We start from the raw sequence: 24,378 nt of genomic DNA, 5'->3' as shown, positions 1-24,378 counted from the left end.
ATCCGTTATATCGAGGTTTTACTACAATAATAGTCTTGTATATGTATTTAAATAAAACAAAATAGTTTATGCACAATAAATTTATTCTTCAAGGTTTTCTATTATATCTTTGTAACGAACAATACATACAGTGGCATCTAATATTCCTCGTTAAAGTCCATCACTTTATTAGAAACGAGAAAGAGAGATGCTGAGATGAATTTCTTTAATCAATGAGTGTGAAAAATAAAAAAAATGAAAGAAAAAAATGACAAAGACAGAAAACAAAACCGTAAAGAAAACGTGTTGCATCGTTTCCCTTTATTTCTCCTTTACAACGTTATTTTTACCTTATGTCTCTTAAAAATACAAGCTACAACCTACACCTAAACAAGGACAAAACATACCGACTTATAAACGTATCGACTTAAGAATGCGCGACTCTTTTCTCTCTTTATTTTAATCATCTAGCTGGTGCACTATTATTAGTTCGATAAATTCCTGACACGTACTTTCGCAAACCACATTTACATTCAAAAAAGTAATAAATCTATTTCGTTAAAAAAAGAAAACAATTTAAAACATAAAGCGCACAGTACGGTACAAAGTTCGATTGTGTGTGTTCTCTTATTAGTGATTAGTTTAGAACTCGAGAACTAATAAGTAAAATCGCCATATACATATTATTTTTTTTTCTTTAAATTCTATTCATTGTTTGTAACAGCAATAGTGATCGAAGGGAAAATGTTTTTTTGAACTCGTTTTTTTCCCTTCGAGGAATTTACATGTTTTCAGTCCTTAATATGTTAATAACAGCTCAACTACGTGTTTTTTTTTTCATTAATTCGTTATGAGAAGAAAAAAATAGATGAAGAAGAGATTAAAAAGTCATCAACATATTAGGGGTAGAATCAAATGTTTTTACAGGTTTGTTCAAGTAATGGTAAAAAACGGTTGGAATCAATTAATGGTGATTCTTCTACGTTTGCGCTGCAATATTTTCAGAAAAAAATGAAGCGCAAGCGAAGAATTCTCATTTGTTGATAAAACAAACCTTATGATACACGTACTTTTCTTTAAATAGAAACCTGGTATATTAAAATATATTTCATACAATGATTTAAAGCTTTCCAAATTTTTACATTGTCATTGGAATAATTTGGAGTTTTGAATTTAGATTATATAAAGATTAGATGTTGTCTTTTATTAATAAGCTGCAAAAAATAAGTTTTTTTTGTAATTGGATATACTAATTTTGAAGCTATCTTCTCGTTTTATATTCACTATATTCAGGTCTCCTATTAGACAATATATAAATTTGGAGATTGATTGAATGATTTTATAAATTAAGTAATTTTCTTCCATGTTTTACCTTGGAGGTTATTTATTTAAATTAATTTCCTTAAGAAAAACTTGTATTGTCCTCGAATTATTTCATTGAATAAAGCTGTATTTAAGAATAAGATATAGATGATTTCAAGAACATATCAAGTTCCTCTATAAAATTTTTATAATTGATAAGAAAAATTAACGAAACAATAAAGTAGCGGAAAACAACCATTAAAAAAAGGTAGCACTCGACGCTGTTTTCACTATATTTTTAGTTTTTTTTAATGCATCAGCTTATAATAATAAGAATAATATAACATACTGACTTAGATACTCTAAAGGGGGGTGGGTACATATTTTTCTTTTCTTTTTCTGTATGATCGATAATCTTTATTTTACACTTGTTAATAAATCATTTTCTTTTTTTTTTGCATCAGTTTAAACTGAAATAATAATAAATACACAAGAGTTTTAAGAGAGCGTTAGCCACTCCGTAATCTATAATATATATAGGTTATCAGGCTCAGAGTACAAACTTGCCCACTATAATTCCAAATATGGCTATGAAAAGACCTATCGCCATATAATAAGCTGTAGAACCCTGATTTTGGCTTTGCGGTGGGAAATACTTGCTCGTTATTGGCTCCTTCATCGTTCCAACTCCTGCCATTTGTTTCAGTCGCAACATATCCTCTTTTAGCCGTAGGTTTTCTTGTCTTAATGCACTTTCCTCTTCTCTTAATACAATCACCTAAAAAATATGCAATTAATAATTCAATTATTAGATTATTTAATTTATTTATTAAACTAGTAATTTGGACGTCTTGTCAAATAAACTTATAGAAGAACGAATAATGCCTCTATAATACGTTAATGTTGTTAATATATTTTTGTAATTCGCTACGGTAATGGAAGCTATAACAGTACTCAAACGGGTGCTGTAATGAGACTCCTTACAGGATCAGATGCTGTAATGAGATTTTAGTAATATTTTATGGAACCAGTTCAAGTTGGTGACATTGGGTCATTAATTTTTCTAGTTGTCAATGTGACAATTTTTGTCTATGGATGTTTAAACACGTTCTTAGCATCGAATACAAAGTCCACAATGATGAGGACATTGACTCTGAGCAATTTCTCTTATTTTGGGAGGTGTACATGAAACATTTTTTTCAGGTGAATATATTTTGTGTTTTGACAGTTTCTAATTGTCAATTCAAAGTTTCTATTTTCAAGTGTTCCGGTGTTACCAACTGCTACATATCTATTTCCCTACATAGCCAAAATTTACTTTATTTTTGTTAAAAAAAGTATAAAAACGCGAATTACAAAAAATAGCATAAAAAACACGTTTCATAAGACTTAAAGCACTCATTCATTAAAAAACTCGTGGCTTCGCCACTCGTTTTTCAACTTGAATTCGTGCATTTCAAGCGTGTCTTACGAAACTTGTTTTTTAATATACTATTATCTACGACTGCTTGGATAAGTCATCATTGCCGCACTCATTCGAGGTGATTTGAGTTACGTAATGAAGTTCATTACCGCACTGGTTTCATTACGTAACGCATTTTTAGCGTAATCAGAACAGAATTAATTTATTGAAACGAGCAACAATACAAAAGAAAAAGTGCTATCTACTTACAGAGAACCAATACTATTTACTATAAACATTAATTGTTATGTTATTACATTTCGAAACACTTATTCCAGATGAGTAAACATGTTGTTGAAACTGACAATTCAAAATTGTCAATAATCATTTCAAAATATTTTTATAAATGTCAAGTAGACTTTTTTAAAGAAATTGATTTTTTAGTAATTTTTAGCAGTCGTAGATAAAATGCTGTATATCACACGTGGGCTAGAGCATAATTACAGTACTCGTGTGATTACATGACTCGGTCTACGACCTCGTCGTGCAATTCTTCGCACTCGTACAGTAATTATGTTTCTAGCCCACTTGTAATATAAATAACTATTATCTATAACTATTGAATTATCTATTCGTTATACATTTGATTTTTGACGGGTAATGACACGCATTACCCATGACTGACAAAGTGTTGAATAATGAAGCCATTATTCCACAGTTCTGACACAGCCTACTAATAAAAAAATAAAACATTAACAGAAATGACAGCTTTCCTGTATTGAAGTTATGTCCATAGAAAAATAAATATAAATATATATATAGAAGCATTACTCCCCACTATTTTTTCGGTCAAATTGATTTCAACGCCTCTAGTGGTCTGTGGTACCTACTACTTTTAATAAAGCGCGAAATTTAAAAGTATTTTTATTCATTTAATGGTTATTAATTATTGATTTCAAATTCCACCAGTCAACATGAAAATGATAACAGTAAAGGTATCATTTTCATGTTGACTGGTGAAAATTTGAATTTTGTTTTCACTTCGTTTTGTCTGCAACAAAACGCCTGCACTTTCGACTCTTCAGAGTACCACGAGAAAAAATGAAAGGAATTTTGGCGTAATGTCATCAATAGAACGACATAGTTTTAAAGGTCCCGCTTGACTTTCAAAATGGCCAAAATGGCGGCAAACCGCGGTACTTTGTAAATCTAGGGACTTTAAGCAATTTGTGCTTACAGTGCCATCTAGCCGTCCGTGGTACCCATTAAATATCTGTCTTTTTTTATACGTATTGAGTTAACACACCGTGGTTATGTCGGAAATGTCTATCAAGTTTTTTTTTTTCGTTTTTTTGATTTTTTTTTCAAAATTAAATAGTTGTAGATAAAGTATAGTATTCAACTTGCGTATAATGGATGTTACACACTCAGATTACAACACTCGCTCGTTTCGCTCGCTCGTGTTGCAACTTCATCTTCGTGGGTAACAGCCGCCATTATACGCTTGTTGAATAATATACTATTATCTACGATTGCTTGGATAAGTCATCATTACCGCACTCATTTGAGGTGATTTGAGTTACGTAATGAAGTTCATTACCGCACTGGTTTCATTACGTAACGCATTTTTAGCGTAATCAGAACAGACTTAATTTATTGAAACGAGCAACAATACAAAAGAAAAAGTGCTATCTACTTACAGAGAAACAATACTATTTATCATAAACATTAATTGTTATATTTTTACATTTCGAAACACTTATTCCAGATGAGTAAACATGTTGTTGAAACTGACAATTCAAAATTGTCAACAATCATTTCAAAATATTTTTATAAATGTCAAATAGACTTTTTTAAAGAAATTGATTTTTTAGTAATTTTTAGCAGTCGTAGATAAAATGCTGTATATCACACGTGGGCTAGAGCATAATTACAGCGTAAAACACTCGTACTGTAATTATGTTTCTAGCCCACTTGTAATATAAATAACTATTACGTTTTGGAATAATATGTTACTTGTATAGGTCAACAATCTATACAATTTAAATACTAAATATAGGAACAATTCTTAGTCAACGTATTTCAAAATACTATTTAATTTATTTTCGTGACAAAAACCTTAGGGAGATCAATAATTGATTGAGATGAGGTCGTTCGGGTTTGTTCGAGCTGATTGCTGCGTAGCGAAGAGTTAGCCATTTTCTATGCATTCCACTGTTTTGTGAGTTTCCGTTTATCCTGCTTTCTAAAATGCCAAGTGATAAAAACTCTGGACAGAAAAGAAAACACGCTACTCTCACCATTAATCAAAAGTTGGAAATCATCAACGCTTGGAAAAGGGTGAAAATAGAAATGTTTTGATGAATGAATTTAATATTGGGTCATCAACCATTTATTACATTAAAAAACAACAAGATGAACTGATGCATTTTATTTCCCAAATGGCATCTGAAAAACTGGATTCTAGGCAAATTCTTAGAAAACCTAAGCTGAAACAACCGGACAACGTCTTGTATAAACGGTTCAGTGTAAAGGCTGCCGAAGGGAATCCAGTAACGAGATTAATAATTATTGAAAAAGCTAAAAAATTGAAAGAAGATTTGAATATAGAGGGAGATTGTAGTTTTTCAGATGGCTGGCTCTGAAATTTTAAGTTTCGGCATAGAATTCGAAGACTTGATGTCACGGGAGAGACTAAATGCAGCAAATGAAAAATCTGCAAATCACTATAAACAAGAATTTGACAAAATTATCAAGACAACGAACTGACGGCTGATCAAGTGTATAATGCCGATGAAACAGGACTACTTTGGAGTTGTTTACCAATTTCAACTATTGGAGGAGAAAGAAGTCAGCTAATGGGTATAAGAAAAACAAAGATAGGTTGACAATTTTACTACGTGTTAATGCATCTGGAAACCAACTAACACCTTCTACAACTGTCAAGTCTAAAAAACCAAGTGTTTTTAAGAATATTAAAATTTTGCCTGATCATTGCGATGCCTAACAAAATACTTGGATTACTGCCGCATTATTTAAAGACTGATTTTTAACCCCTTTGTTCCATAAGTCAAGGATAACTTTAAAAACTTAAACTGTCAGAAGACAGCAAAGCCCTCCTTCTTTTAGATAACTGCAAAGCTCATCCACCAATGACAGATTTGGTTTCTGGCAACATATTTGCCTCCAAATGTTACCTCCTTGATCCAACCGATGGATCAAGGGGCTATTCAAAACTTTACATGTTTTTATAGAAGCTCCTTTTTTCAGGACTTATTAAACTTTGATTATGACATGACTGACTTTCATCAGAAATATAATCTCAATGATACCGTGTATGCTAACGCACTTTCTCGGTCTGAAGTAAAAGAAGTCACTTTATAACGCTGTTGGAGGAAACTAAGGCCAAACGCATTTGTCGAAACTGGTTGAACACCTCAAATCAATGAAGAAGAAACCTTAGATACAATAAATGAAGTATTAGGTGTTATCAAGGGTACACCTAAATCTAAAGATAATTCCTGAAGAGGAAATTGCAGAATGGGTAAAGACTCATAAGAACGAACCAACTGAGGAAAAATTAACGGAAGAAGCTATTTTATAAAGTGTTCTTACTTATATCTCTAACTGTTTTCAATACTTCAAAAACTTTCTCCTCATTATGAATCCACAAAGAAACAAATTCATGTACTGACTTTGCAATGGGCTCTAATGGAAAATCTGATCATGTTCAAGATGTTCTCAATACCACCAGCCACACTCATCAATCACATCCAACCCAATTATATACAAAATGAAATGAACCGACGTGTAATCCAGATAGAAACAATTTTCATTGTATTAATTGTTGCCATATGGTGAAATAAGTTGCAGAGTCCCACACTGAGTTGTAATTAATGACTATTTAGAACTTTTTTTCATAATTTGGCCCTTTTTCCAAAGTTTATTTAATAGCTACACCACTACATATTTGTTTCGTGAATGAATCGTACTTTGAAATTCTCCGTTATGCGTTTGACGTGGGATACCAGTATTTACTGATCGAGTCTTCAATTCATTTAGTTGTCTTCATAGCTTTAATACAGATTGATTTTCAGGGATTTTTCCATAAATTGTTTATAATGCTTTTATCGCCTATATCCATTACTTTACGGACGCACTAAATAAAATGGCAGGTTATAAAAAGGACAAACGACCTTTACATATCTGCCATGGAAAATTCCCAAAGAAGTTTAAATATCTTTTCCTGCTATGTAACAATTAAAAAATAGGTAATAAAATTCTTTAAATTCCTTGAAGTGATTTATTTACCTGTCTATACAGGGTGATTCATAAGTAATGGGCCAAATTGTAAATGTACGTTCAGGAGGCCAAAATAATAATATTTTCATTAACAATAATGGGTCTTAGTCTGCTCCTTACTGAGATACAGGATGTTAAAGCGAAAAAAATAAAATAGATTTTTGTTAATAGATCAGCTACTTTTCTACATAATGACTCATAGTTGACTTATAGTTTTTGTAAGGGTAAACAATAATGTGTGAGAGGATTTGAGTTAACTCGTAGATGTCGCCACATGCGCCATATGAATTATGAAACGTCAATGAGCTTTTACGTTTAATGAATAGTTTAAAACATTTTATTGTTAAGTAAACTGATTCATTCTTGTCCTAACATAAATCAAAATGCCGAGACATAATCACTTTTCAAACGAAGAAATGAGAGACATGTTATGCGTTTACGCACAAGAACGTTTTTCTGGGCAAGCAGCATCCAGAAAATATCGTGAAATGTACCCTTACAGAAGGCAGCCAAACCGGAAGATATTTCAAAATATTTATAATCGATTGGGTGAAACAGGTTCATTTCGTCCAAAATATCATACAGGACGTCCTAAGATTATCACTCCGCAGCAAGAAGATGAAATTTTGGTAAGAATTGCGCAAAATTCTGAAATAAGCACTCGTCGATTGTCTGCAGCAACTGGAATAAGCCAACCATCCGTGACTAGAATTTTACACAAGGAAAATTTATATCCCTATCATTTTATACCTGTGCAAAATTTACTTCCAACAGATTATCGAATCAGAGTTCAATTTTGTCAGTGGCTAAAAGGAAAATTGAATAATAATCCAACATTCCTAAATAACATTCTTTTCACGGATGAAGCAACCTTTACCAGACGCGGAGTTTTTAATTGGCGAAATAAAATAAATGTGTGGTGCGGTGTAATAGGCAATACATTACTGGGCCCAGTTGAATTACCTCCTAATTTAAATGGAGAGTCATATTTAATTTTTTTAAATAATGACTTAGTCGACCTCTTGGGAGATCTTCCATTACAACTAAGAAGAAATATGTGGTTCATGCAAGACGGTGCTCCTCCACATTTTTCACGTGCTGTGCGCGAACATCTGAATGAAACATTCCCTCACCGTTGGATTGGACGTGGTAGTGAATTTCAGTGGCCACCTCGCAGTCCCGATTTTAATCCACTTGATTTTTATGTGTGGGGTTACATGAAATCAATGGTCTATGCTGAACCTACTATAAATACACGAGACGAGTTATGGAATAGAATTCAAGATGCAGCCAATTCAATACGAAATAATCCTGCTACATTTTTTAAAGTCAGACAATCCTTAACCAAACGGTTAAATGCGTGTATAAATGCTGGTGGTGGTCATGTTGAAAACCTTTTGCAGTAGCTCATAATTAAGCTTAAATTTAATTTAACTTCGCACAACATTAACATGTAGGTTTTGATAACAGTTGTCGTAAGTGGTCTTAGTTCAAGTCTGTTCTAATGTTGTATTTCGTTTTATTAACTGGCGTACAATAAATTGTTTTATTACGTAATTTTTTTATGGTTTCAGTTTAATATTGTTATCAATTATCAATTACGGTTAGGTAAATGTCAACATTCCATGCCATGCTTGTGTCTTAACAGAAATTAAACAAGTATGTTGTAAAATAATGAGCGATAAAAAATTTGTAGCTGATTTCATCTAATTCATATGGCGCATGTGGCGACATCTACGAGTTAACTCAAATCCTCTCACACATTATTGTTTACCCTTACAAAAACTATAAGTCAACTATGAGTCATTATGTAGAAAAGTAGCTGATCTATTAACAAAAATCTATTTTATTTTTTTCGCTTTAACATCCTGTATCTCAGTAAAGAGCAGACTAAGACCCATTATTGTTAATGAAAATATTATTATTTTGGCCTCCTGAACGTACATTTACAATTTGGCCCATTACTTATGAATCACCCTGTATATGTTATTATTATTATTTACCATTTATTGCCACAGACAAAAATACAAAATTACATAAGATACACTTAACTTAAACAGTATCAGCAAATGGATCATTTTATCGCACAAGCGATCTCTGCCAAATGACCCAACAGAACAAACGAAAATAAAAATAATATTTACTGAATATGGCAAGTAGTGATAATTAGATATTATTAACATCACCAAATAAGATTAAGTAAGAAAAGAAAAACAAAGAGAAAAATAAAGAAAAGACACGAAAAGAGAGCGGCTAAAAGAAACTAAAAGAATCTGCCGGATATCAGTTGCCAACAAGTGAGAGCAGTTGAAGAGAGGAAAAAAGAGAAAGACAAAGAACAAAGAATCAGGAACCAGCCAGTTGAAGGGCAAGCAAGTGGCTCTTTAAAACATGTCTAAAATTAGTAATTCTAGAAATATTACGAATTTCAGAAGGCAGTCCATTCCACAGCGCAATCGACTGTAAATGATCTATGATAAATTTCAGTGCTATGAACGGGAAATGTAAGAATAGTATCAGAACGTGAACGAGTAGCAAGCTCATGAGTTGATAATTGCTAAATTATGTGTAAATATAATTTAAATAATTAAATAAACTCCAAAGTTCTTTTACTACTGGCTTTATTTTGTTATTAAATTAATAACACGTTGTGTTATCCTACGATCTGTTCAGTCTTCCTGCTTTAAGTAAATTAAGAAATAAATATAGTCTCATGTTGATGATATTATTGAGGATATTATATTATCCCATTATTGATCGAAACATGTCAGGTTAATTTAATAACAAAATAAAACCAGTAGTAAAAGAAGTTTGGAGTTTTTTTAATTACCACACTGGTTAACGATGGATACATCGTTACACATATTCAACAATATAATTTAAATAGACAATTATAATAAATGGACACAAACAAAAATTATTATGACGTTAACGTATTAAAATTTATAATTTTCAAGCTGCTTAACTTTCGGTTATTATGTATTTCTGAGAAGCTTAAAATCTGAACCAGCCTTTATATAACATTTTTGACAAGAGCTAACATAATGTCGTAGATGTCACGAGTTTGCCTAACTGACTTCAACGATTTGCTGTTGCATTCCTTCTTCTGCGCAACTGCTGACCGGTCAAGTTGTAAAATTTGCTAAGCTGTAAGAACGGATTAAAAGTTACAAGGAATTAAAATATGAATGCAATCGCTTATTTTGCCAAACGTGTTCAAAAATCGTAAGTTTTAGTCATTTTCGATCTTTGCAAAGCTCTGATAAAAGCAAATACAGTAAAATTTTAATATAACGTATCTCGTTAAAACAGACTGCAGATTATTACTTCAACTCGGGTTATTCCCCAAATTGCTCGATTCCATGTTTATAAATAATGAGATGTATAAATCAAGATCAGAAGTTTTAGTTTTAATTATTATTCAGTGGTAGATTGTTGTATATTTTTCTTGAACTAAAAGTAGAACTAACAATGAATGACATTGTTAGTAATAACAATGTTAGCACATTGTTAGTATAACACCGAATGTTTCTAGGTCTAGTATTAATTCTAGTTGTCTAACTGAAGACGCATGGCTTAATCTGAAACTTTGTGGTTCTAGATCTAGTGTTAGTTCTAGATTTAATTATTATTTAGTGCTCACGTCACTAACAGGCCATCAAGCTGAGCAGCTGTACCTGGGATGTGACAGTCCTCTTATATTCTACCGTCCTTGGTATAAATATAAAGCCACATAGACTGAACGCAATGGTGTGGATAGCTGTCCGAATTTGTGTGCATTAAAATTATTCATATAACGGACTTTTGGTTATAACGGACACACCCTTCCCCGTGTTAATCCGTTATATCTAGGTCTTACTCTATATCTATTTATAAATGAATATTTCAAAACGTTTTTAGTGTTATTCAGTAAATAAAACATATTAATGGAAACAATTGGTATGTGTAGAGGAAACGACAGATGCATATGGACGATAGGTCCCCATGTAATGGTGTAAATTCATCAAAACGTTGTCTAATAAGTACGACAGAATTAAGAAAAACTTTTAGCAGAGCCGATTTCGAATGATAAAATTTTACTCATGCTGTCAGATGCAGCATATATGGTAAAAGCTGTCGCACGGACTTAACAAATATTTGTTAAAGCTCCTTTAACAATAGAATTGTTTAGAGACTGGTTATCAAATACCCAATTACCCACAACCAGTTCTAACAAGACGACGAATATGGTTAAATGCCGCTATATAGTACACAAATACCTTTGACAGCTTCAAAATATTAATAAATGAATTTCCAGCTACAATTGGTAATGCAATACAAGATTGTCAGGCTGTACTAAAATAAGTAGACTTATAAAAGAATTTGATATTTATAAAAACCATTTATAGTTATGTAGATGACTCTAAAATTACTTGAGAAGCAGGATTTGCCTTTAGTTAATGCAGTACAGATGATTAAAAATTTTCGAGTCAGCATGTATATTGTACCAGGGCATATTGGTCAACCCAACCCAACTCAAAGGAGTACAACAGATAAATTAGCTGCAGTAAGAGATGTTTACTTGATTTGTGGAAAATTGTAAAACTTGCTACTATTCTGGTCAAAATCTAACTAAATAAAATAATAAAATGCTTCCAGCATTTTGACGACGATGAGGATTTAGACAATATTTTCTTCAAAGTAAGTCTTTCCAAATAAACATGGAATAAAAAACTGTTGTCTAAGCAATGCTCAGGCGTATACTGTATACATATAATATGGAAATTTAATGCGGCCAGCAACGTGAAGGGCCCTATAAACAGAATAATTCTGTCAATAATGTAGTAATAAGATTGTAAGAACCAATTTTTGGAATTGGCAGAAATATTACCGCCGATAACAGGTTCGCCAGTTTAAAACTTGTAAAGGAATTGGAAAAGAATAAAGTATCTTATGTTGGAACCGTATGAAAACATAAACGAGAAATTCCTTCAGCTTTTGTATTACCAAATAGTCGACCCAATGTGATAGTCTTTTTAGATATAGTAAAAAATGAGATCTCTTTTTGATTTTTAACAGAATAGTGAATTATTTGTGTAGTTGGTAAACGTAATTGGTAGTCTATAACAGAGACTATAACAAGTAGCAATATAATTTTATACAAAATACTGAAATAAGCTAAAATTATTGGTTATAGGTCCAGTAGACATAGCGTGACTAAGCACGTTACAAAATTGCACGTGAGTAACCGAGGTTTAAAAAGTTACGAACGAAACCAAAACTGTAATTACGAATCAATAAAAATTTTAATTAAAACAACAAGAACAAACTACTTCACATCGCTTATTTAGGATTTTGTTATGGTTCGACGTTAAAGTGCTCAAAATGTCCTTCAGTAGTAATACAGACTTGGCATCGTCGAACCATTGATTGTCGAACTCGCTCAAGAAATCCAGGGCACGGAAATTATGACAGATTCGGTCGCACAAAAAAATCTATCGACGTGTAATTTGGAGAACGTGGTGGCCACGCAACTGGTCCACCTCTGCAAATCCAACGATTCGCAAAAGTACTATTTAAGTAGGCTGAAATGTGGTTGACCACCGTCATGCATGAACCATAAGTTCAAACGGAACGTCATCAACGTAGGTAGATCATGTTTCAAAACATTTCTGTGCTTTTGCCCATTTAATCTGTTAAAACATTGTAAACATTCTATTACATCATCACCAACAGTGCAAGCCCAGATGTTACATGAAAAAATTTGTTGATTTCTTGATTTTCTAATCGCGTGACAATTTTCCACAGCGCATTGATTGCATCCCTAGTAAATTTCGCTTCATCTGTAAAAAGCACAACGGATTGGAAATTCGGAATGATACATAGCTGTAGAATTAGCTTCGCTAGCTGTTCATGTATATTCTACTATGCGAAGCACCTACTTTTTAAAATAATTTCCTGGTATTATTTTAGAATTTGTCTGCAATTCTATAGAGTCTCTTCAAACGTCGATGTTCTGGTGCTTCTTGGAATACCACAATCTGAAGTATTCCGTTTAAAATAACCTGTTTCACAAAGACAATGATGGATTGCCACAAACGTCATGCAAAAACAATATCTACTTCTCAAAATTTAACACTGTTTTTTTTGTCTGACAATTAATTGTTAAGAAATAAAAAGGTAATATCTAATTCGACAACAGCGAAGTTGATTAACTCGTATAAATGGTTGACATACAAGCAAATTATTAGCTTCTATTAATATTGAAATTCGCGCGTGACTTTTTAAGGAAGCATTTTTAGACACATGATTATAGGAACTCTTTTTACTATTTTGTTCCATACATCACGTTGGTAAATTTTGCCCAAGTCAGATATATCTTGTATAATCGCAAATAAAAAAAAAAATGTTTTTGTTCTTCTAGACTGAAATCCCCTTTAATCCTCCATAAAATTCAAACATATTCATGAGTTTGTTTGATTCCTTCATATCTCACTCAAATCATACACAAAACGTACTCGAAAAGAGTAACAAATATAACTTGATATAGACGATAATTTTCGACTATAACTTATTGTTAGTTAAAATTATTTAATAAACAGACTCCTCTTTTGTTTGCAATTTTTTTTATAATCTGCTAGCGAATATAATACTGTGTTGTTTATTCAAATATTTAAAACACAAATAAAAATTGTTCCATTTTTCGTAACTTTAAACATTATCATCCTTGGATATCATGCAGTCCAAGAAACGTATAAGCTTGTTTAATCGACGGTTTAATTACTTGATTAGGTTGTTGGACAGCAGGCAATTGTGTAAATTATCCAATAATTATTGTATTAATCAACATAAACCGATAAACCCTCAAAAACAAGCCAATTATTTATTTTATATTTACCTCTTCTTTAGCTCTTTTCAAATCATCTTCCACGTTAGAAGAAACAGACGGCTGCGAAGCAGATTTCGGACTAGCTTTAATTATTTCAGGTCCGTTCTGTTCTTCCTCCGCTGCTGGTACTTCAAATACACATTTCAATTTTGAGTCCATAATTTTTTCCGTCGGCACGTCTTTCCAGACTTGTTCCGCGGAAACGTCTCCATCCGGAGCGAACACCGTTTGCACCATAAACTTGTGTTTATTCTTCTCATTGGGGTCAAATATAAACGGTTGCAGGCAAACTGTAACGAATTGATAAGTTGGGAAAAACATGTGATTAATTATTGAAGGAATTGTGTTTCTTACTGGCAATTTCTACGACTCCATTACTGTCTAAAGCACCGGAATTTGGTCGTACGCAATACTTTTTCGGCGCCGTCGTTTTAATCTTAAACATAACTCTCTTCTCCGTCGGATTTGTAAGTTTCATATACGATGTGACCGGTGCACTAAAAGGGCCTGAAACACAATAAAACCAGAATTAAATCAAATAAATTTCAATAAAAAAATGTTTATAAAAATAAAAGTATTTAAAAAAAATCAATAAGGTCTTTACAAATGTCGAATTTTTGAAACAATGCCAAATAACACGGAGAACATTAATTTGAAGCATCCCGACTTTTTCTTTATTTTCTCTATTTCTAATTTTTTCAGTGAGGCTGTAGCTATCTACATCCTCTTCAACACATTGTACAAAATTCAGTTATATATTTTCTTAAAAAAATATTGTAATAACAAAAAAAAGTGTAAAGATGATTGCTTTAAATACATAATTTTCTAATTTATGGTTGTTCATAACGGTTATTTTTAACTCATAATGATGTCACTTAAATGTTGTTATTAAGATCTGCTTTTCATGTTATAACGGAAAAAAACTGAAAATATAAAACAAAAAACTTCAACATTGCTAATTTTAATTCCACAAAAGCATTGTTTAAAAATTCATGATTTCTCAGCATGTTAAATTTACAGATGATGTAATATGTGATGTAAATTGGAGATTTACGAATGAAACAAAGAAATCTAATAACTCAAATGATTTGTAGTAGAAATTTAGAAGCAAACATTAACAAAGGAATTTTTTTAAATCATTCTAAGATTGAAACTGCTTTTAAGACGTGAAACGTTATATTCAAATTTACAATTCGGGTAAAAGCTTTGGATTTAACAAAAAGAACGTTTTGCCAAACGCAAAATGTCACTTAAGCTTAGAATCGCCCTAGAATCTAAAAATATTTTGCCTACATTCCCACTTAGCTTCCTAGTTATTCTATATTTTGCAACTAAAGCCGCATTACTTTAAAGCGTTTAACATTCCTATAAATAAAGTTAATTAATAGTATGAGCAATAAATTAATTTCATTAAAATATGGCGAGTCACATATGTAAGGCGTTTTAATTATCCAAACAGGTTCAATATATCAAGGTTATCGATTTAAGGATATTTATTAATCATCTACTAAAAAATATTCATTTCTTAATTATTAAGAAAAGATGTATTTATAAATCTATTAGTGACTGGGAACCGCGAAAACTATTAATACAACGAAGCTTGTATTTATATTTTTAAATGTGTATAAATACTGAGTTGAATGTTCTGATTTAAATTCTTTTAATAACAAATTTTAAATCTGTTAAAATGTATTAATTAATTAGGAACTATTTTCATTCACAATAAAACTGGTATAAAGGGTTATCTTTAAGGTTATTTCAATATTTCACAATGTTAAATAAGTTTGTCATTTGATAAAATGGTAGATAAAAGAAATGATAGCATTTATTTGCTAAACATAATAGTTAAATTTTTGTTGAGTTGTCGGTTTTGGGATTAATTTTGTAAAGAATGTCATCCGAAAAAAAGTGTAATTCAGAATCCAATACGTTTTAATTAAAATGACACGAATAGAAGATCGTTTCGAAGCCCAGATGTCTTTTGAAATTTGAATATGTAAAAATAAGCATCGAAAATTCCTCAAGAAATGCTTTTGTAACAACAACGTAACAATTTTTTTAAGAAATTATTGTTTAGTTTGAAATAATTTCTTGCACATTTCTATTCCCTAATATCCTATAATTTATAACTGTGGTAGCCCATTATGGTGATAATGTAAAAAAATAATTTTGCTTCTTCTTCCCCAGTGTGTATTAATCCACTGCTGGACATACATTTCCATTTATTTCTGTCTTTTACTGTTATCATCCATTCTTTCCAGGCCACACCCTTCACATCATTGATCCACCTCTTTTGCGGTGTTTCTGCACCTCTTTCAGTTTCTCGTGGTCTCCAAAAGGTTATTCTTTGAGTACATTTTTTCTGCATTCCTCTTACCACATGCCCGATATATTACCGCTTAAGCCTCGCTACTCATCTTATAACATCTGTCACGTTTATTCCTCTGCGAATGTCTATTTCGAATCTTGTCTCTCAGAGTAATCCCACCATTGTGACTCGTATCGCTCTTTGGGTTACTTAAGGTTTTTTTGCCTTTTTCCTTGACAAGGCCATATTTTCAGGTCACTGGCAGTATGCAGCTACCATACACCTTTCGTTTTAAACTTCTCGGTAGTTCTTTGTTTTTCTGCATAAAACTTTGTTCTAAACGCATTCTCTAAGGAAGCGTTATGAATAGCAACATCATTTTGTATGTTGTTCATTATTTCAGTTTTATGCAAGTTCATTTATACACCTATTTCCTTTGAGTGTCGATTTAGATCTTATAACATGTTTTCCAGTTCCTCTATGTCTGAACTGACCAGTACCACATCGTCTGCGAATCTTAAGTGATTCAAGCGTACACCATGCAGATCCTCATCTATTTTGATGTGAATGATTCTTATGTATAAAAATGACCACGGCGTTCTTCCATGCTTCGGATATCTTCCCTTCTAGCAAACATTTGATTAAAAGCAATTTTAGGGCATTCTCAAGGGTACTATCATCCATTTTTAGTATTTCCTAAGTTATAGAGTCCTAACCGGGAGCTTTCTTGTTCTTCAGTTGTCTTAAGGAATGTGTAATCTTGTATATCGATACAAACCGACGTTTAGATCCTTTCTAACCGCAGTTTCCGGTATTGGTATGGTAGAAATGTATAGCTTTTCACAGAATGCTTGGATTTCTTTTACAATTCGTATTCTTTCTGTGGTTATATTCCCACTTTGGAATTATTGGAATTTACTTTAATTGTTAGTTGTGAAGTAAGAATTTTCATATTTAGTGTTTCCAATTATACATTACTGAGTACTCAATCCTTTTTGCATATCAAACTAACCTCGCGAGGATGTGGTAACACTTCATTACAAATGCCTCTGCAACTAATAATCGATACATTTAGTTCGAGTCCACCTCAGCGAGATACCTTTCAAAACAAGGAGGTCACAGCTTCGGTTCGAGTCCGATCCTAACTGGAGCAATCTCAAAATCTGATTCATCCATTAGATTCAAACCTTTATTACACATGCCTGCTTTACAATAACGAGATATGACTGATTACAATGACCAACATTAACGTTCAAGAGTTAAGACAATGAGCCATTTGTCCGAATCAATATATTCAGCGGTGTTTCTAGATAATTAGCCCTCTATAGACGAATTAAAAATCGTGATGAAACATAGACTTGGTTAAATCAAACAGATTAAAATATCCACTTTATTTTTACCAACAAGTTCTTAAATGACGGTACACGTTTAAGAACTTTCGTAACAATCCTTCAATGTTATCTTAGTAGTTGTTCTTGTATTTGATGAAATTTCTCAATACAAGTTTGTAGATCAATCACAATTTGTTCTAGAAGTAATTAGAAATCATTTCCTCGCTTTCTTCGCCCAAAGTATTCTTAAAAACTTTTCATTCGTTTCATTACCATTGATATCTAATAAACTGGTTTAAAGTTTTTAATATTTTTGAAACATTTTAATTTTTTTTACTAATCAGAAGTAATAGTAACCGCAAAAATATTTTTCTTGAAACAATTTTATCCATCCCAAATACATTCAAGCTTAATATACATATTGTGTCGATTGATTTTTTATTTTCGATCTTGTTATCGAAATACTCTTCTTTCCATCTGACAGTATTTTTATAAGGCGTGTGTAAGAAATGTATTTACATTTACAGTTTACATTCTTGTTGGTAGACTTCAGGTTTATAATAGAAAAACAGTTAATAAACTTGCCCAAAATAAATTCGTAACTTAATCACGGAATCTTAGGTTAAACGCAAATCGTTAACAGTTTGAAATGTTAAAAAAACATGTTAACCCTTGGAAAGATCACAAAGACGGTGATGGTAGTTAATTTACTGATTTGAATTACTTCTTCAAAATAAATATTACTTACCAAGTTTCAGCGAGTAATATGTAAATATAAATTAAACATTTGTATTAATAATATACAGAATGTGCAGCAACAATACTAACTTTGAATTTTATTGAGAATACTAACAAACAAAGCTTTTTATAGTGATGATAGTTTTTGAAAGTGTGGACCAGACTCCAAACAATTGTCATGTTTCTGGAAATTTACTTCATGCTCATATAGCTAAAGAACACTCAAAAAAGACATCTTTCAGTATAGCCATTTTTCATTCAATACAGTAATCTTGCATCAGGCACGGGTTTCTAGATTTCTACATGTCTACCTATCAGCGTACATCCAGAAGAACGAGACTTTCCCATGTCTATGTATTGAGTATAGAGGAATCTCACTACTCAACACAATATACAAAGTACTAATAAAGGTGCTTTCAAGACGTATAGAATCGTTTTTGGAACAAGAACTGGGAGATTATCAGTATGGATTCCGTAGAGTGTGGGCAACAATCGACCACATTTTCAATTAGAATGGTACCACGTACTTGAGAAATGTTAGAAGCACAATATACCTGTGTATCAACTCTTCGTGGATTATAAGCAGGCATATGATAGCATAGATAGGACAAACTTATACAATACGTTACGGATACTCTCGATACCAGAAAAACTCATCCGACTGGTGAGGATGACGCTGGTAAACACCAAGAGTGTGATAAAGGTCCCCTCAGGCAAGGAGATGCCTTGTTCTGCACGTTCTTCAACCTGACTCTAGAAAGGGTCGAAAGGAACATCGGAATACGACAGGGAGAAACATTGCTAAATCGAACAACGCAATGCCTGGCATACGGGGACTATGTGGACTTGTTATGAAGAAAACGAGTGCAACTGAGTACATACCTACTGGAAATGGTACGTTTCTAGTTCTAGGTCTTGTGTTAGATCTACTTTTAGTTCGATAAAAATATACAGGGTGATTCTCAATCTATACGCATAAACTTGGGGATTTATTCCTCATGACAAATAATGAGTAATAGATGAAAAAATTGTAGCAAATGTTTTTTACTTTCTTAGATATCCATGAACTTTACTTTCAAATCAAGAATACATATAAGATTTTCAAATGACGTCAAAGCAAGTGTTCCAAGTTGTTGCCAATATTTTCTATACACAATTAGGCTCGCTGAATCCATGATGTTCCACTCTTAAATGGCTGTGTTAACCACTGCATGCCAACCTCAGTATCAGCTAAGAGGACGGCATCATCTGCATAGCACTCAATCTTGATTTTGTGATCATGCATAGTGTAACCATAGTTTAAATTATACACTTTGTAATGTTTGCCTTGTTCTAATTCTTTTATCCTTACTTTGTCGAATATTATGGTTAGATCAACGAAACAGAGGAAGGCTGCCGACGTTTTTTCACCGGAGTTCTATCTGATTCTTTTTAATGCTCTCAACATTTTCCTCAAGATTGTGTGATTCGTACATGTCATTCTTCATCTCGTTACTAAATTTCGCCATGCATCAGTTGTATAGGCAACTCTTGCAATCAGAAGGACGTGAGCAAACGACACACTCAAATGTATGTAAACATTTTTTTTTGCAGAAGATGAAATCAGTATACAGTTCAGTTCTAAACAGATGATATAGTCTGGTGTTGCAGAGTAAGACGATTTCTAGAAGCAAAGAGAGGGTGTTGGCGGATTGTCTCGACAGCAGTTTGTATCTGATTTCGTAACCCTTGGTCAGTATTAACTTCGATGACGTACACTATACTTTATAAGTGATCCCAAAAATAAAAATTAAGGGGATTGAGGTCGGGCGATCGAGAAGGCCTGGCCAATGGACTACCTTGACACTAAAAATGTTTTACTACAATTTTTTTCACCTAGTTAATTGCGTGTAGGTTGAGAATCACCCTGTATAATAATCTAACGCTCAATAACAAATAAAACTAGAACTAAAACTGGACTTACAACTAGAAACATTCGGCTTTCGCCGTCTTAAAGGGTTAGACTACTCTAAACCATTGAAAATTAAACCCAACTTTCCGATTCTTTTTCGGGAAAACAATATTAAAAGATATGAAAAAAAATGTTTGTTTTTTTAATTAATTAAAATAGAAAATGACTGCCATGTAGCTGCTTGATGAAAACGTGAAACCTTGAAAGGTTTCAATTAGGACAAAGATAAAAAGTTATTTAGTTTTTACAACTCAAAAGCTACAGAAAGACGTATGGATTTTTTTATTTAAATTTTTGCAAAAATGGTGGACATATTACAGAAACTTGCGTTTTAGTTCAAAAAAAGAAGCACTAAATTGTTGATACCTAAAGAACTACGCGTCATATCAAAAAATCGGTACATCTATCTGTAGCTTTTGAGTTGTAAAAACGAAACAACTTATTGTTTTTGTTCTAACTTGAAAATTGTAGCTGTAGCCTTTCCAACTGCCAGTTTTAACAGGGTTTTCATCAAGCAGCTACAATGTGGTCTAGAGTGGTCTAACCTCTTAAGAGACATAAGGCTAAACCTGAATTTTTCTAGCTAGACTCTAGGTCTAGTGTTAGTTCTACTTTTACAACAATTAAAACTAGAACGACTGTCCTTGATTTATACATCATATTTATGGAATACCCTAAGTTTATCTATGAACATGGAATAGAGCAACTTGAGGAATAACCCGAGTTGGATTCTATCTATGAGTGTTAACATTTACATTTGAATATACTGATGTATCAAATAGATAATATTAATAGTATTATCATGAATATTTTATAGGGATTAGATTCTCTAATTTAACCAACTCTTTGTTTTGAGTTATCTGGAATAGCCTGTACAATTTGAAAATAAAACATTTGTTTAAGAATTATTATTAGAATATGTGTGAAGAAGGTTTATAACAATTTTTTGATGTTTAGTACTACCATCACTTTACCTCACCTTGGGTGCAAATCATCTGGATGAAAAAAAAAGTTCATAGTAATGGTATAGCATGAATGTAGCCATAACAAAATAGACATCATAAGATAGCTTGGAATATGATAGTTACATTTTTACAGTTTATGTAAATATTTATATAAAAACTGTTTATAACAAAAGAATTGAAATCAGATCCATTCAACCAGTATAGTTATTTTTTCCCCACAAAAACCTGAAAAATTACACAATAAGAATAATTACAATTAGATAATACTTATCCAAAATAAAGTATACTAAAATATGCTTTGAAGATGAAATGTTTTAAATAAATTTTTGCAAATCATCAAAATACTCAATACAATCCATTAGATTATCACTGATTGTTACAAATTAAGTTGAAATAAGAGTACAAAAGGCATTATCAGCGAGTTTTAAATAGATTCTTTGAGAACTTTATACAAGGCCGAATGAATTTGCAACATTTTGTCACATGATAAACATACATATGCTTTTTAGATAATAAAAAAACTTATTACATCAATTTAAAACCACTAAAGTAAACAAAAATTAATTTCAAATTCAATTATACACAACTATTCATCCTTGAACATTGACTCAAAGACAATCAAAGTAATAATTTGATACCATTATGATAAAGAATACTATAACTGATAATTTTAAACTAAACTAAAAATGTAATTAATCTTATACATAGGCAAATAAATAAATTTGATAATGGTGTGCTAATATTAGCATAAAAACGAACGACCGTGATAAGGCATATTCAAGGGGGGCCCACCACTTAATAAAAAAAGTATATAAGAAAAGTAAAAAGTTAATTTACAAAATGTGGGGTAATTTAAAGTGGATTTGTTGGGCACTGGGGCCGAGGGGACGTTCGATATACAGAGAAGTGTGTGTGTGACACAGTGGTCCCGCTATGGTATAGTGGTAGTAGTGGGTTATTACTAGGCCAACGCATCGTACACTACGTCAAAAAAACACCGGGACAACTCACCCCGAAATTTCAATTCGCTTTGGGGTTCGATGATCAACACCTGTTCGGGTTTCGCCATTGCGTTAAACTAACGTTGCGATTGCCCCCTTAAATTTACGTTAAAACACAAATTTTCATACACACTGAACAGACTGACAGGTATCCGGTTATGCTGCACTCTGTGACAGTTACCGCGCATGCGTCAATCAAAATGGCCGATACTTTTAGGTTAATATCGATAACAACGACATCGTGCTTTAAAATAGGAAACTAGGTTTAGAGAACTGTTACATGTAGTATTATTTCATAGATGTCGCAAAAAGATTTAAAATTTCAAATACTATATATTATTATAAATTTAGTAACAATAAGTATAATCGATATTAATAATCATAATTAGAGTAAAAATAATGACGATTCGTGTAAAAATTTTTGGAGTGTACCCATAAATGGCTAAGACATAGGCCTTCAAAGTTAAGAAATTTTTAAACATTTTCTTAAATACACTATAGTGCCGATTAAGCGTAGTAATCGGACGAAAACAGAAAGCGGAAAATTGAAAACCATTGATAATACAACTTGACGTTTTTAAAATTATTGAAATACGAATGTTTAATGTTTGTTCTAAGAAAAGGTTAGAGAATTGTATAATGAAAGAAATAAACTGGTATAAAAGAACCTTCTTTACTATAAAACTAAATAATAACAAATAATAATAAAAAAATAATAACAAAACACTCAATTATTTTTTATAAAATCGGTTATTTTTACTTGTTTTCTTTTCTGGTTATTAATTATCTTTTGTTTAATATTTGTTATGAAAGTACGAATTTTTCAATTGTGGTAGCTTTAACATTTTCCCAGGCATACGATATGCTGTATACAGCAACTCCAAGCGTAATTGATTTCAAAAGCTGTAAAAGAGCATTGTTGTCTTTTGCGACCAGATCCAACATTAAATTTGTTCTTCATTCAACCTCCCTTTCAAGATATCAGCATTTTGGTAGTGCCATAATTTTGTACTATTTATATGCTAATTTTCTGCTACATTAAAAATTTTTGTGCTAATCATCTAGTACTTTTTTATATACAGGGTGATTCACATAAGAATAGACACAGAGCAGGGACATGTAGAGGACAATAAATTAAGATGATTTAACGCAACTTATCTCTATACTAAGTTGTACCCCTGAGGAGTTATAAGCCTTCAAAGTTGGGTCTTAAATTTTTAAAACATTGAATATCTTCGTAATACATTAAGCTAGAAAAACCAAATTTGGTGTACGTTATGAGTGTACCGAAGGTATTAATTGGTAACAAATTGACCAATTGAGGCATTTCAAAGGGTTGATTAAGGGTGATGGTCCCCTAAATTTTGACAGATTTTTTTAACCTTTTGGTGGATTTAATACATTATTACCTCATTTCATGCGGAATTTAATTCTAAAACTTGTTTTACTTTTATTATTTTTTAAAAAACTTTGTTGTTTTCATAAAAAACTCAAACAACTAAAGACACGTATTTCCTTAATGCTACTTAAAATCATCGAAAATTCTGTAGTCGGCTGTGAAATTGTACGTCAAACTTGATAAATAAGTTATAAAACCTTGTTGTCAAATAATTTTATAATCATAACGTATACCAAATTTGGTTTTTCTAACTTAATTTATTACGACTTTTTAAAAATTTAAGAGCCAATTTTGAAGGCCTGTAACTCCTCAGGTGTACAACTTAGTATATACCTCTACACTAAGTTACTTTAAATCATCTTAATTTATTGTCCTCTACATGTCCCTGCTCTGTGTCGGTTCTTGCGTGAATCACATATCAAAGTGGGGTGTATAGCTGGACGTCCAGTTACACCCCCTTTTTAAGATATCAACATTTTGATAGTGCCTTAATTTTGTGCTATTTATGTACTAATTTTGTACTACATTAAAATTTTTGGTACTAATCATTTAGTATTTATTTTATATATGTAGTACATACAGGTGTCTCATGTAACTGGTTGGTTAGAACTTTTTTAGGTTCCACTATTCGTACAGTTTTAAAATTTTGGTAGCATGGGTTCTTTATTCGGAACTTTCGATCTAAAATATTTTCAAGATGGCTGTCACTTCCGGTCTACCGAAAGTAGACTTAAACTTTGTTAATTTAAACGGAATGCTATAGTTTTTATTACATCTTTTAATTGTACGTAAAAAAATATGTTGACTATCATAAAAGTTATTGATACCTAGC

General features: G+C 31.9%; 1 protein-coding gene across 1 annotated transcript; it reads right to left on the bottom strand.

The window, feature by feature from the left end:
- Positions 1–65: 65 nt before the first annotated feature.
- Positions 66–22,335, bottom strand: LOC111429407 (vesicle-associated membrane protein-associated protein B/C-like). Its single transcript, XM_023065312.2, has 4 exons — positions 22,158–22,335; positions 14,208–14,360; positions 13,863–14,143; positions 66–2,059 (listed from the first exon to the last, which is right to left on the bottom strand). The coding sequence occupies exons 1-4, from the start codon at positions 22,213–22,215 to the stop codon at positions 1,832–1,834; spliced, it is 720 nt and encodes a 239-aa protein (XP_022921080.1). The 5' UTR covers positions 22,216–22,335; the 3' UTR covers positions 66–1,831.
- Positions 22,336–24,378: the final 2,043 nt, after the last annotated feature.

Source organism: Onthophagus taurus, chromosome 1, assembly GCF_036711975.1.
Source record: "Onthophagus taurus isolate NC chromosome 1, IU_Otau_3.0, whole genome shotgun sequence".
NCBI lineage: Eukaryota > Metazoa > Arthropoda > Insecta > Coleoptera > Scarabaeidae > Onthophagus > Onthophagus taurus.
This window is presented reverse-complemented; position numbering and strand designations above follow the sequence as displayed.

What these genes read in the sequence shown, in the direction of transcription:
- LOC111429407 (XM_023065312.2), bottom strand. Translation starts at nt 22,215, where the DNA reads ATGGCGAAACCCGAACAGGTGTTGATCATCGAACCCCAAAGCGAATTG. An exon ending in AAGCGAATTGAAATTTCGGG is followed by an intron (nt 14,361 to 22,157) that starts GTGAGTTGTCCC and finishes ATTGTGTTTCAG; the next exon opens with GCCCTTTTAGTGCACCGGTC. An exon ending in TGGAGTCGTAGAAATTGCCA is followed by an intron (nt 14,144 to 14,207) that starts GTAAGAAACACA and finishes AATTCGTTACAG; the next exon opens with TTTGCCTGCAACCGTTTATA.